Source organism: Dicentrarchus labrax, unplaced genomic scaffold (genome assembly GCF_905237075.1).
Source record: "Dicentrarchus labrax unplaced genomic scaffold, dlabrax2021, whole genome shotgun sequence".
Classification (NCBI taxonomy): domain Eukaryota; kingdom Metazoa; phylum Chordata; class Actinopteri; family Moronidae; genus Dicentrarchus; species Dicentrarchus labrax.
The window spans coordinates 30,041,245-30,055,575 of record NW_026136718.1 but is presented as its reverse complement, the minus strand read 5'-3'; the positions used below and the strand labels follow the sequence as shown (position 1 = coordinate 30,055,575).

At 41.8% G+C, this 14,331-nt stretch overlaps 1 protein-coding gene across 3 annotated transcripts in view; it reads left to right on the top strand.

The window, feature by feature from the left end:
* The window catches only part of arhgap39 (Rho GTPase activating protein 39), a 120,459-nt gene that overhangs the window by 74,124 nt on the left and 32,004 nt on the right, over positions 1-14,331 (top strand). For all 3 annotated transcript variants that reach the window (XM_051377774.1, XM_051377776.1, XM_051377775.1), the window contains exon 2: positions 2,249-2,662. In XM_051377774.1, coding sequence (XP_051233734.1) covers positions 2,249-2,662 — 414 coding nt within the window. The remainder of the gene's footprint in view (positions 1-2,248; positions 2,663-14,331) is intronic.

The following is a 14,331-nucleotide window of genomic DNA, read 5'->3' as shown; positions in this document are numbered from 1 at the left end:
CACCATTTGTCTGCAGCCTTTTATTTTCACCAAGTTCTCAACAACCACTAAAAGCCAGTCCATGATTTATTACAGCTTAACCTATAGTAATGCATCAAAATGTATGAATTAGCTAAAGTTATTAAATAAGTGCAGTAAAGGGTACATACAGGCCTCCAAAATATAGTAGCATAAAATGGAAATACTCAAGTACAGGTACCTCAAAATTGTATTTAAGTATAGTACAGCCCTACTATCGATAGCCTGGGTATCTGTATATTTTGTATATTACAGAACTTTGAATGACCCCAAATACAAGACTGAATGTGTGTCTGTAAATGGCACAATGATTTTATAAACTGAAAACCAATATTTCTTTGCAACAAACTGGATTACTTTCAGCTGTGGATTAGTCCACATTTGGTGCTCTAGTGAGTATTTGAGGCAGCACGATGGTCTTTGTGGAAATTAGTTAAAATAAAATGTGTGTGTTTGTGCTAATGAAGGAACATGTCACTCAATGCAACAGTGTGGCTCATTGATGTGTTTTTGGAAAACAGTGGAGCTCTATGGCACAGAGGAAGAAGATATAGGCTTTGATACACACACAATACTTGTTAGGAGACATTGTTGGTTTGGGATTTTATGAGAATAAAATCTGCTTATCACCTGAGTGTGCGCTGCTTCTGGGACATTTTCCAAAATCCTGCCAAATGACTGGTGCTTAAGTCTTTGTCAGCATCACCTCATCCTGCACTGTTGCTGCATCCTGCTCTATTAAACTCCGTTGAACTGACATACAGATACCCACCCACTCTCCGCCTGCTCCACAGATATTATTGATTGACCTCTTATCCACCAACAACTGCTCTGAAGGCTTTAAGCACACAGTAGTCTGAATCCAGCAAACATGCAGGCTGCTGCGTGGTGTGTGTGTGTGTTTGTTTGTGTATTTTGGCATATAAATATGTCTATGTTTTGCTGCGTAGGTGTGTGTGAGTCATACTAAAGCCTCCCCTCTTCCTTCTGGAATACAAACAGCTGCATTAAAGCTAAAGACGTGTGTGTGTGTGTGTGTGTGTGTGTGTGTGTGTGTGTGTGTGTGTGTGTGTGTGTGTGTGTGTGTGTGTGTGTGTGTGTGTGTGTGTGTGTGTGTGTGTGTGTGTGTGTGTGTGTGTGTGTGTGTGTGTGTGTGTGTGTGTGTGTGTGTATGTGCAGGCATGTGCAGCAGCAGACCGCTATGTGAGTGGGCTGCCATTTTATTATTCATATTATGTGCTAGCTCTGTCTAATCCCTCTGCAATTGTGTAATGTTGTCCTCCATTAACAACCTGCTGTGCACTTCTCTTCTGTTGCTTCGGTTACTGAACAAAATACGTTTGTTCTGTTGTCTTGTGTTGTGTAATTGTTCACTTCAGAATCTGGGCTGAAACAAGCATAAGATGTGGAAGCGAACAGGAAGCGATGCACTTTATATTCTTAGTATTAAGAAATAAAAGAAAGATATAATGTAGGAGCAAACAACTATTCCCTATACTCCCCTCACTTTGAAGCGTGTTTTACAGTTATCTGCTTGGTAAAATGAATCGTTTTGTCTGATGAGTCTGGTCGTTCTTTTGGTCTGAGTTGCTGCTGTGATATCTGGTGGCATCTTTGAACATACACACATGACATTATAATCTTGTGAAAACTCACTGCATGCAGTATTTGCAGTGCTGGCTCTAAAACCCATAACAATTCATAAGCTTTGGATGTCATCACAGTGGGATTATGTAAGTATTGCAAATTTTGGTGCAGTTTGTACTGTATACAATGACATTGTATGAAATTGAATGTGATAAATAATTTATACACTGTACAACTGTAGCCTTTCTGAAAATGAGAGCTGGATAAATGAAGGAAGTTACTTACATGCAGCTCTTCTACACATAAGTGTGTACATAAAAGAAAATCTTATTAGGTGCCCTAATAAAATCAAGGATCAAGGATAATCACAACACTGTTCCATCCATACTCTTCCAACGCAACTGTCATGCTCTTGGCTATAGGGGGAATAATAAATTCCTGCTTCTCTTTTGAGCTCTAGAGAAGGCCTGTTGTTGCTGAAATGTTGATCAAAAGTGCTCCTGCTTCTTTTTCGAGTTGTTATGTTTGTTTACTTCTGACTGCTCAGAGGTTGCAGGCAGAGGTGGACCTCCAGTTGAGTTCACAGTCAGTTTATTTCATGGCCAATTTGCTAAAAGGCTCATTCCATACTCTCTCCCTGCAGGTTGGAGTGGGTGGAGATCATCGAGCCGCGCACGCGGGAGCGTATGTACGCCAACCTGCTGACGGGTGAGTGCGTGTGGGACCCTCCGCAGGGCGTTTGCATCAAGCGAACTGGCGACAACCAGTGGTGGGAGCTGTTTGACCCCAACACTTCGCGCTTCTACTACTACAACGCCTCCACCCAGCGCACAGTATGGCACCGACCCCAGGCCTGCGACATCATCCCCCTGGCCAAGCTGCAGACTCTGAAGCAGCACACTGATGCCACCAATCCCCGTCCTGCAGGCGGAGGAGGGAGAGCGTCAGCTGACAACAGTCCGGGACGTAACAGCGGGGTCAGCCGAGAGGGGAGTACCTCCTCCTCCCTGGATCAGGAGCTTTCTGAGAAACAGGGCAACAGAGAGGAGGCAGACAGGTAAGACTGCTGCTCACAGGGACTGGGAAACGGAAACCAGCCCAGCAAATGGGACCAATTCATTATTCTGGTTACAAGTCTTAACTTTAAAGGTGAACTCTATTTTACACATCAACGTCTGTTTACAACTGGTGGAGAACATACGTGAAAATAGTTGTAGAAATTCATTCCCAGGTCCCTGGAATGAGACTCCTTAAACTCCTTAAATAGTAACTTTGCACTAAATGCAATTTGTTTAGATAGTAAACTATAGGTACAGGCAGTGTATCTGTTGCTCCTGGTTGCAATCTAAATAACAAATAGTTTTGTATCTTAGTGCTCTTCACAGTATAGCCATATTACTAGTACTGAATTACTCCATCGCACTGATACTGTCTCTGCAGCCATGTCTCCAGTTTGCAAATATCATGCTATGTAAACCATGTATGGTAATGACAAGAGTATGGAGAAGCATCATTTGTCTTGTGTTAACATTAGATTGCTTCCACTTTAATTGTTAGTACTTGCATTAGTGCTCCTCTAATTCCTTAAGTGTGGGTGACCCTAGAAGCTGTATGTGATGGTTTAAAAAGCAGTAAGCTCTGCCTGGAGAAAGGGTAAGAGTCACTTAACCCAACAGAAACTCTGCATTAGAATAACACCACGTGAATAAACAAGACAGGGTGACGAACAAGAGTGAGCGTGAAATGGGGTCACAGTGTAATTCACATGACTCCGATGATTCTCTCTCATGACATAAGGGGGTAGATATGGACCCCTGTTTTGAAGCCACAAGTTTGGCATTATGGAGTTGAACTGCTCTCATTGACTGCACAGTTTTGACCTATCTGTAGCAGGAAATAATGGGCGGGCAGCTGTGGCTCAGAGGCAGAGCGGGTCGTCCACTAATCGGAAGGTTGTTGGTTCAATCCTCCTGCCACATGTCAAAGTATCCTTGAGCAAGATACTGAACCCAGAATTGCTCCCGATGCTGTGCATCAGTTTCTGTATGTGTATGAATGAGTTAGTTTCTGTTTAATGGGCTTTGCCATCACTGAGTGAATGTGTGTGAAAGGGTGAATGTGGCACGTAGTGTAAAAGCGCTTTGAGTGGTTTGAAGACTAGAAAGGCGTTATACAAGTACAGGTCCACTATATATGTAGCTTTTTTCTTTTAACCATCTAAAAATGTGGATGTGTATTTAAATAGATTAGCCTACCACATAGCATATCTAAGTTGAAGTTGACTGAGGTTCTGACCGAGCCTTGCTTTACTGTTATTGGAGCACAGAACAAAAAGGGGCGAGACGTCAGAAGAGTCAGTTGGACTGTGTGTCTTCCTGTCCTTGTGTCACTTCCTTTCCATCTTTTTCTATCTTATCCCCATCCCCTTCTTTTGGTTCTTGTCACTGTCCATTAATTTCTGTCCTCTGTCACCTTCAGAGCATCGCACCTCTATTTATGCTCAGTGGCTTTCTAACTCTCACACTCTCTCTCTCTCTCTCTCTCTCTTACCCTCAGCAGCCCCCCCCCCATCTAACCAGTCTTGGTTTGCTGTAATCTGCTGCAGTCTGCAGTGATTGGTGGATATGCCTGGCTGGGGTCACAGTGTCCTGTAAATGTCTTTTTTACTTCAGCAAGAGGACACACACATACACAGTACTCGGTGTGCGAGCACCCTAGCTGTTCTAGCCGGTTATTCACATTGTGTACACTCAGAGGAACTGCAAATCACTGCTCTTAGAGACAATTACACACTCTGCCTGTATGTAGCTCAAGGCCAAACTGTGAACACATCAGTTTCCACTGTGGCCTCGCAGCAGCAGAGTCCTACTTCTGTGGTCTTGCTCGGTAGCAAGTTGGGTCGCCAACCTGCGATGATCTCCTGCCCCAACCAAGCTGTGCCTTGTGCTAAACTGGTTGGCTCAACATGTGTGTTGAGTACAGCTTTTTAAAGGTGGTGTTCAGTTCAGGGTACATTTGTAGCTTCTAGCTGAATCTCTGGGGTTTGGAGTTTACAGTAGTACACTTCTACGTTCCAGTCTTTACTTTCAGATATCAGGCTTATTTTACCCTTTACTAAAAAAAACCTACACTGCCGCACAGCTAAAAATAGCTTTTATTATAAAATATTTTAGAACTTTTGAACCGTTGATGCTATCCACATGCTATCCAGTGTGTAGGATTCAGTGGCATCTAGCAGTGAAGTTGTAGATTGCAACCATTTACATCTGCAACGATCAGCCATAACATTGTGAGCACTGACAGGTGAATAACACTGATTATCTGGTTATCATGGCTCTTGTCAGTGGGTGAGATATATCAGGCAGCATGTGAACATTTTGTCCTCAAAGTTGATGTGTTAGAAGCAGGAAAAATGGGCAGCGTGAGTATTTGAGCGACTTTGACAAGGGCCACATTGTGATGACTAGACGATTGGATCAGAGCATCTCCAAACATGCAGCTCTTGTGGGGTGTTCCTGGTCTGCAGAGGTCAGTACCTATCAAAAGTGCTCCAAGGAAGGAAAAGCGGTGAACCAGAGACAGGGTCATGGAGGGCCAAGGCTCACTGATGTACGTGGGGAGTGAAGGCTGACCCGTGTGGTCCAATCCAACAGACGAGCTACTGTAGCTCAAACTGATGAAACAGTTAATGCTGGTTCTGATAGAAAGGGGTCAGAACACACAGTGCATCACAGTTTGTTGGTATGGGGCTGTATAATATTATTATGTGTATGTTACAGCTCTTTGGTGTACAGTTCAGCCTTCCAAGCGTTTCTTCCAAGCGTTCTGAATCTTCAATATCATAAACAAAGGCAAGATGGCAAAAGAACAGTACACAGCTGAGGAAGCTTTGGTCCTGATGGTGTTTCACATTAAAAGCTTTCCACTGGCAAATCAGCAGGAGGCTAAAGGAAAGAAAGTTAGCAAGGCTTTTTTTCTTACTTGTTATTTTTGTGGGAAGTGTTTGTGTAACAGTAAACATGTTGCCTAATGACAGTGCTGTCAGTTGGTTGTCAGATATGATCTGTTCATAATAAATATTCAAACTACAATCAAATGACTGGATATTCTCTTGTCACACTGGCTCACCATCAGGATTTAGTTATAGCAGTTTATTTAGTGTGGAGGCTGAGAGTTGGGCTGAAGATGGTCTCTGGAGAGAGTGAATGCTGTTAAGGAGAGCAGGACAGTCATAGACCACACAGCTTCCTCTGTGACAGATGGGAGCTATTGACCTCTACACAGCTCTACCTCCCCACACACACACACACACCAAGGATCCTATTAAGGGAGGGAGGGAGAGAGTGGGGGACAAACGGAGAAGAGGACAGAGAGAAAGCGGTTCAGTCACTTGGTAAATGGTAAATGGACCTGTACTTGTATAACGCCTTTCTAGTCTTCCGACCACTCAAAGCTCTTTTACACTACGTGCCACATTCACCCTTTCACACACATTCACTCAGTGATGGCAAAGTCCATCGAACAGAAACTAACATTCATACACACTCACACACCGATGCACCCCCGCCCCCCACTTGTAGTCTGTATGTTTGTCCTTCTGCCACACGCAGTGCCCGAATCAGAATCATCTGTGCTAAATGTACCAGCACCCACTGTGCAAAGACCTGCATACACGCACATACAGTAGCAGACACACAAGCACCAGTGGCTAAGGTCACCTGATTTTGTGGTTGAGCTTGTTTTGTACTGCCGGTGCTCTGAAATGGCCAGAGGGGAGCAGCTCTTCAGGAACTGAGACCTTCCTGTGTAGGGATACTTTATATCAAATCTCTTGCCCTTGCAACTTTTCCAATAGCTGTTTTTACTCAACCTAATTGTTTAACCTAATTTACACTGGCTGTTAGATTCATTAACGGCTGCAGACTTACCTCCATAGACGACCTCTTGAGCGTTCCAGATAACCTGTTCTCAACACTAAAGGTAAAAAACCTTGTGTCAAAACGAAAACAGCCCTGTGTTAAAGGGGAAACACTTTTCCACTTTATCCCGCATACCCCACCATAAGAGCTTTTGTACTTTTGAGCTCTCACTATGACACTTTACCCAAACTGCATAGATATATGGACTTCGCTTACTACTTTATAGTACTGTCACTGCTGCCTCTTACTGTCTCTCTCTGTATGTGTCTCCGTTTCAGCAGTAAGTTTTATAAAGTCACAACTCGTGTTTTGGATTCACCCGCAATTCTGTTTTAACAACAGCAGTTGAGCAGTTTGTTGTTGAGTACTGAATACATATTTTCACACATAATGTCTGATGTACTACTGTGAGGATACAGTGAAAGCTTCAGCAAATATCACCAAAAAATATTTGTTGTTTGTAAAAGTTACCTACTGTAGCTTTAAAAGCATTCAATTTTACAAAATACAGGATGGACTGGAAATGCAATGTGTTTTTCACCGAAATTAGCACCAATTACTATTGTTTAGAGAAGAAATATATATATATATATATATATATATATATATATATATATATATATATATTTGTATGCGTAATTGCTCTGTGTAACCACACTCAGTTACACTTCTCTGTAACTGGGTGGTCTGAGCAACCCCTCTGCTTTCTGTGGAGAGAAAGAGGGATTTATGATGAGAGGGAGGTGTGTCTCTCTTCCTATGCCACCCTTTATCATCTGAACAGGAACAGAATATGAATGAACAAATGCATTATTTGAACATTTTAGCACTTAAAAAGCAACCCACTCGTAACTCTTCTCATGAACATTTCCAAAGGTCTCTGAACGTGTTCACTTAGTGGATTTACAGGCATAGATACACAATATTAATATTTGTACACAGAGCTGCGCTCAAATTATGGCATTTATGGCAGTTGGAATCACAGACTATACAACTCTGTTACGTGTGTATCAGGAGATCAGCTTTCACTCATCACAGGTATCCAAGCTATATGATATGATGATGGCTCTACTCTAACCCATCCTTCCTAAAATTGTTCCATTACTGAAACAGTTAAAACCACTGTCACTTAAACGTCTTTCTGGGTAATTAGCCGCCTCTTGCTCCGCTGTTGGCTTGGTTAATATATCATTAGCTAAATGATCAAGTTCGGCCTAGACCTGCTCTATTTGAAGATACTTTTGTCTTCAAATCTTTGATCGTGTGTGTGTGTGTGTGTGTGTGTGTGTGTGTGTGTGTGTGTGTGTGTGTGTGTGTGTGTGTGTGTGTGTGTGTGTGTGTGTGTGTGTGTGTGTGAAGGGGGGGGTTTAGAGGCCTGGTGGCACAGCTGCAGACTGTCAGTCCAGATGGCTAGGAGATCTGCTCTCACACATCCTATTGAATCTGGTTATATTTGAAGTGTCTACCAACTCTCTCTCAGACTCTGTCTTTCTCACACACACACACACACACACACACACACACACACAGCACAACTGTGTGGTCTGGACCATGTGTAAACTGATAAACACAAAAATGTCTTTTGTATTTTCAGTGTTTTAATTCTATTTTTCAAGCCGACTAATGGAAACCTTTGGATCGTCACGGTTATAGAAATATGACATATACGTATACTGTTGCATGAAATAAGAAACATACTCAGTGAATCAGTGTGAATTGCTACAGCATACCTAACCTTGAACTGACTGACTGTGAGGAGTTGGAGGGATGATTTCCAGTGGTGGCAGCTCACAGTCTAGTGGCACAACCTTAATTTAACCTGCCATGGCCTTCACACTGTGCCTACCAGTGGTTTAAAGTTTTAAATCAATGTAGCTTAGCTGCCACATGCAGTTTTGTCTAGGTACAGCTTTATCCACACTACTCTACTGCTTACAATTGTATGATTTTTATTTGTAGGTCTACATATTGGAATGTAGACATGCACTATGGCCCAGTCTATAAATTACAAAGAAAAACAGAACCCGGCTCAGATCGTCTCAGCGTGTTGTTGAGTCCTCATGGATTTCCTCTACAAACACTGGCGCTAGATAGGGCTTTCTGTGTTTTTCACGGGTTTTGCGGCTACCCTGGTTTTCCAACAATACTATGTTGACCAGCAGTGCAGATAATACCATTATTTTACCATCAGGCATTCAAGAAAACAAAAATACAGGTTACAGACAGCAGTTGTGATGTGATTGGCTACATTGACATTTTAAAATAAGTGATGACAGAGAAAGGTTGGATTCATAGTCAAGTAGTGTGCTAGTAGCAGTGGTAGATTCATCTAACTCAAGAGAAAACGGGCCCATCTTGAGTTTTTCTATTTGTGCGTTCTCAACGTTTCCTGTCATTCTTCTTTCACCGTGTTGTTTGACAGTGGTACAGTCTTAAATTTGTTAGCCACCTGAGGTCCGCACATTATTTCAGCCATTTTGATGGAAGCTGGTTTACCAGTGTCTTACCGATGTTGTGTGTTATTTTTTGCTTGCTTAATGAGGAGAGAGCACTGAAATGATGCAGCCTGCTTTTGGTCGCTTCGAGCCCACATTAAGCTGTCTCTTATATCTTGGGGCCTGTTTGACACCAAAAGTTCCTCTTTCCTAAGGAAAAACTCCCTGGATTTACCCACCGTCTCAGGGTGTTTAGTAGTCTTCAGCTTCAGTTTACAGGGTTTCATACTTTCATTCGCTATTTTTTCACTGCATTTGAGACATTCAGGTCTAGTTTTGTCGGTTGCTTCTATAAAGCCAAAGTCAATATAATTGTCTTGGTAAATTCTCTTTTTTTTTTTTGGGAGGAAATTCAGCATTTTCTTGTCCGTGTCTTTGTTTTTAATGTTTTTACTACTTACACTTACAGGTCTTCAGCTGGCTTTCTCTCCTAGCTTACTGAATACGTTGCTATACTCACAGGGCACTGTGGCTCAGAGGCAGAGCGGGTGGTCCACTAGTTTATACATTTTTTAATTTTTTTCTAAAGAAATAATAAGATCTGAACTGATATAAATAACCCATACATTTTTTTTTGTATTCGTAACCTCTCAAAATGAAGAGGGCTTGGTTTGGGAACCACTGGTTTAGACCACTGACATATATAAAGATGGACAATATGACAGCTCTCCAAAAGTGAAGCCAAAACATCTTGACCCCCCACCCCCCCCGGTGGCTGACTGCAGTATAGGTCATAAAGCCTTATGTTAGGACATCAATACTGCAGCGCCAACCCAGATCATTACTGCACAGACTCTGTCTGAGTGGCAAAAGATGGCCATGTACAGGATATTTTGACTTCATTTTTGTACAGGTGGAATAAGTGGAGTCCATAGTTTATATGTCGATGGTTTAGATGCATTAGTTATCACTTTAGTCGAATGAATAGTAGTAGAGGCTTCTCATTTCCCACCACCAGCTTCTCAGTTACCAGTGCTGGCTTGTCATTGGCCAGATTAGCAGTTTACATCGGCAAGGACATAGTCTCTGCAGCATTCTCATTAGTCTTAATTTTGCCCCTTACACTGTGCCATAGCCAGCCCCAGTGTCTGATTTGGTTTGAATACAGCCTTAGGGTCGTTTGCTTGTATTAATTTAATGACGTTGAAAGATCGAGGCAGTAGCATCAGTTTGTCATCATTAGTCAACCTACCTATTTGTAATCAACTTTTATTGATTTTAAACATTAATAACACAGGAACTAAACACAAACATTGAATACACAAAACACTGCTACCCAGCCCTCCCCTCAGAACACACAGAACCCCCATCACTCCCCCCCTTCCTCCCCTCCTCCCCTCCTCCCCCTCCCCACTGAACACACAGAACACCCCCAGATCCCTCCCCCCTTCCTCGCCTCCTACCCCTCCCCACGGGACACACAGTCATACCTCTTTACAGAATCAAAACAATCAAATAGGACAATGTGATGTACAGGATTACAAACATACAGCGTAACACAGATGAACCTCAAAGGTCATGACAATAATGTTTTAACATCCTCTGCAGCTTTTTTCCACATCTGCAACGTTTGTGGCTTGGAATTATTAATGCGAGCTGATGACCACTCCAGGTAGATCACCTCGAGGAGAGCTTGTAGCCAATGTTTTATTGATAACTGATGTGGCGGAAGCCACCTTAAAACTACCTGAGGTTCTACCTCAGCAATCTTGAACCTGGAGTCATCATTTAAGAGAAGAAGTGCCGGCTCCAGTGGGAGTTTCCTCCCTATCAGATCAGACACCTTATCCACAACTTTAACCCAGAACCTTTGTACATCTGGACACTCCCACAGGACATGCATCAATGTACCCATAACGCCCTGATTACAGAATGTACAGTGAGGATTGGGAGCTAAGTCCATTATATGTCTTTTACGTGGTGTTAAGTAGGTCCTGTGACAAATTTTGTAGTGGATTAATTGGTGATTTGGGTTTTTAGATGACCGAAAGACATTTTCCCACACAGTATCCCAATCAATGGTCTCTGTTCCTAGATGCATATATGCCTCCCAAGATCTGCGTTCGGGGGATTCTGCAGGGACGTATGATAGGAGATTATTATAAATATAAGAGACTGTTTTCTTATGGGGAGCTTTCTCCATCAGTGATATTAAAGAGTGAATCCCCAAGTCAACTCCCCAAGGAACCTTGAGCGAATTAAGCACTGACCTTACTCTAAAATAGAGGAACTGTGAGTTTCTTGAGATACCGAAATGGGACATTAGATCGGGAAAATCCAGAATTGCGTTTTGGCCCGAGATATCCCCCAATGTCCAAATGCCATGTTGAGCCCATAATTGTGAAATGAATGGTACGCCACTCATCAATAAATTGGCGTTATGCCAAATAGGGGAGTGATTATGCCATTTTGATTTAAAACCCATATATTTCTCTACATTCACCATAGTTTGTATTACATATGATATTATCGGGCCAAATTGAGAATAACATTTCTTATGTTTGAGTCCAGAGAAAGCCACATCCCGAAGTCTTAGAGGATGAACCAGCTCCTCTTCCAGAGGGAAGCTACCTCTGCATCAAACCAGTGTTCAAGGAACGCAGCACGAACGCCCAATGATATAACTTAAAGTTTGGGCAAGCCCATTCACCCTGGGATTTATCTCGTTGTAATGTTGACCATTTAATGCAAGGTTTTTTTCCCATTCCAAATGAACTTTTTAAGCTTTGAGTCAAGTTTCTGCCAAAACCCCACTGGGGTTGATAAAGGGAGCATACAACTTACAAAGTTTATACGTGGGAGCACATTCATTTTGATTGTAGCTACACGGGCAGGCATTGATGAAGGGAGTGCTCCCCATCTCTCAAGGTCATCCTCAATTTTTTTTAAAATAGAAGAGTAATTATTTTTCGCTATTGCCTGGATACAGGGACTGATTTCTATACCTAAATATACTGCTTTTTGTGCCACCGGTATGCAGGATTGGATTTTTAATTTCTTCAGATCTGTGTTCAACAATAGTAGGATCGACTTCGAGTAGTTAATCTTATAACCAGAAAGTGTACCAAAGTGTTCTATGATTTTCAGCACACTTGGGAGAGACTGTTTTAGGTTGGAGAGATAAACAAGTGTGTCGTCCACATACATTGAAATGGAGTGAGATGTGGAGCCAATTTGAATTGGAGCAACTAATGGGCTTTGTCGTATGTATTGGGCTAACGGTTTGAGCGATAAATTGAAAATGGCAGGAGATGCTGGGCAGCCCTGTCTAGAGCCGCGGCCTATACTTAAAGATCAGAAAGCTGCCCAGCTGTGACAACCCTAGCAGAAGGATTAGAATATAAAACTTGTATCATTTTAATAAAATTTGGACTGAATTTAAATTTTTCCAAGACTTTCCACAGATATCACCATTCCAAGCGATCAAATGCTTTTTCCGCATCAAAAAATAGGAGTCCACCAAGCTTGTCTTTTTGGCATCAGCGATGACATGTAAAAGCTGGCGGACATTGTCTGATGCTAACCGTCCTTTAAGGAAACCGGTTTGTTCCAGATTGATTAACTTTCCTACGATTTTGTCTGCAGACGCATAGTAATAACTTTGTAGTAAATTTTGATATCTGCATTAATTAGCGATATAGGACGGTAACTTGCACAGTTCTGGGGATCCTTGCCAGTTTTATGAAGCACTGAGATAAGTGCTGTGTTAAGATCTTTGTGGAAATAGCCCTTTCTTATAGCAGAATTAATAGTGTCTAACCAAATTGGACCTATAATATTCCATAGTTCTAAATATAGCTCAGAAGGGATCCCATCAATTCCTGGGGAGCGCCCCCTATTGGTTAATTTAACTGCTGTGTGTAGTTCATCTAAAGTTATTGGGGCATCCAGTTCCTTAGATTCATTGTCAGATAGCGTTGGTAAGTTCAGCTTGTCAAAAAATTAATCAAATAATTCCGGTGAAAGTCTATCCTCTGAGGAGTATAGATTCTCGAAAAACGACTTAAACGTATTATTAATATCGGCTGTTTTGGTGACCCGTCTCTTCACAGGGCAGTTAATAGATGGGATGTTGAATAGGTTTTCTTGCCGTTTCAACGTTAAAGCAAGGAGACAACTTGGTTTACTGCTATCAGTATAATATCTATGTTTGGTGGTGTGCATCATAAATTCAACCCGCTGCCTAAGTATATCATCTAGCTCTGCCCTCACTGACTTAAGCTTTGTTTGCACTTCATCCCTATAGTTGTCCTTAAGCTCTCTCTCTAAATTACTGCAAGCCTGTTCTAATTGGGAAATCTTTTGCAATCTGCATTTTTTAAGATAAGATGAGAAACCAATCGCATTTTGGCGCAGAAAGCCCGGATAACGCAATTGACCATACAATTGCGTTATCCGAGACTGAATCTTTGTTAATATTAATAAACTCTACCAATTTGGTTTTAACTTGTGAGAGATATTTTCCATTTTTAGGAAGGGTTGTATTAAACCTCCACCTGGAAGGGGTACCTTGTAGGAAAATCAGATTAAATGAGGTTATTATTGCATTATGATCAGAGATATTACGAGGTAAGAATACAACATCATCTACAGTTGGGATCAGGTTTGGTGTGGCTAGGATATAGTCTATTCTTGAGAACATTTTATGATATGGGGAGAAGTATGTGTAATCTCTGGCCGTAGGATTCTGAATCCTCCAGATATCCACCAAATTAATGTCCTTAGCAAAGTTCTTTAAAGCGTCGGAGGATAAGGCTTGTGAATGCGTAATGGATGGATTAGATCTATCTAGACTACAATCAAAAAATAATACAATAAGTGAGTAATTAGAGAGACACAGTAACTCTTTAGTTGGGTCAAAGGTTGTGGGCGCGTATATGCTTGCGAAGGCTATTTTTTTCCCTTGGATAGAAACCCCACAATAAGCCAATCTCCCTGAATTATTACAACTAATTTTATCAATTGCCAGATTTAGTTTACGTTCCATTAGAATCATAACCCCTTTGGTCTTAGATCCATCCCCCGAGAATGCTACTACTCTGTAGTGTTTGTTCTGCATACGACGGACATCAGACGGTTCTAGATGAGTCTCAGATAGGAAAGCCACATCAACATTTTTCCTTTTCAATAATTCTAGAACTTTTGAGTGCTTGAATGGTGAATTTAATCCCCTAACATTGAGGGATAGTATAGTGTAGTTAGCCATCCCAGTGACCCCTGATCAGAATGAAATGTAATCCTGATATGTGATAGTATAACATCCCTGTGTGTCCCCCCACCCCCCCTTCCTTCTGTGATATACACATAACTTC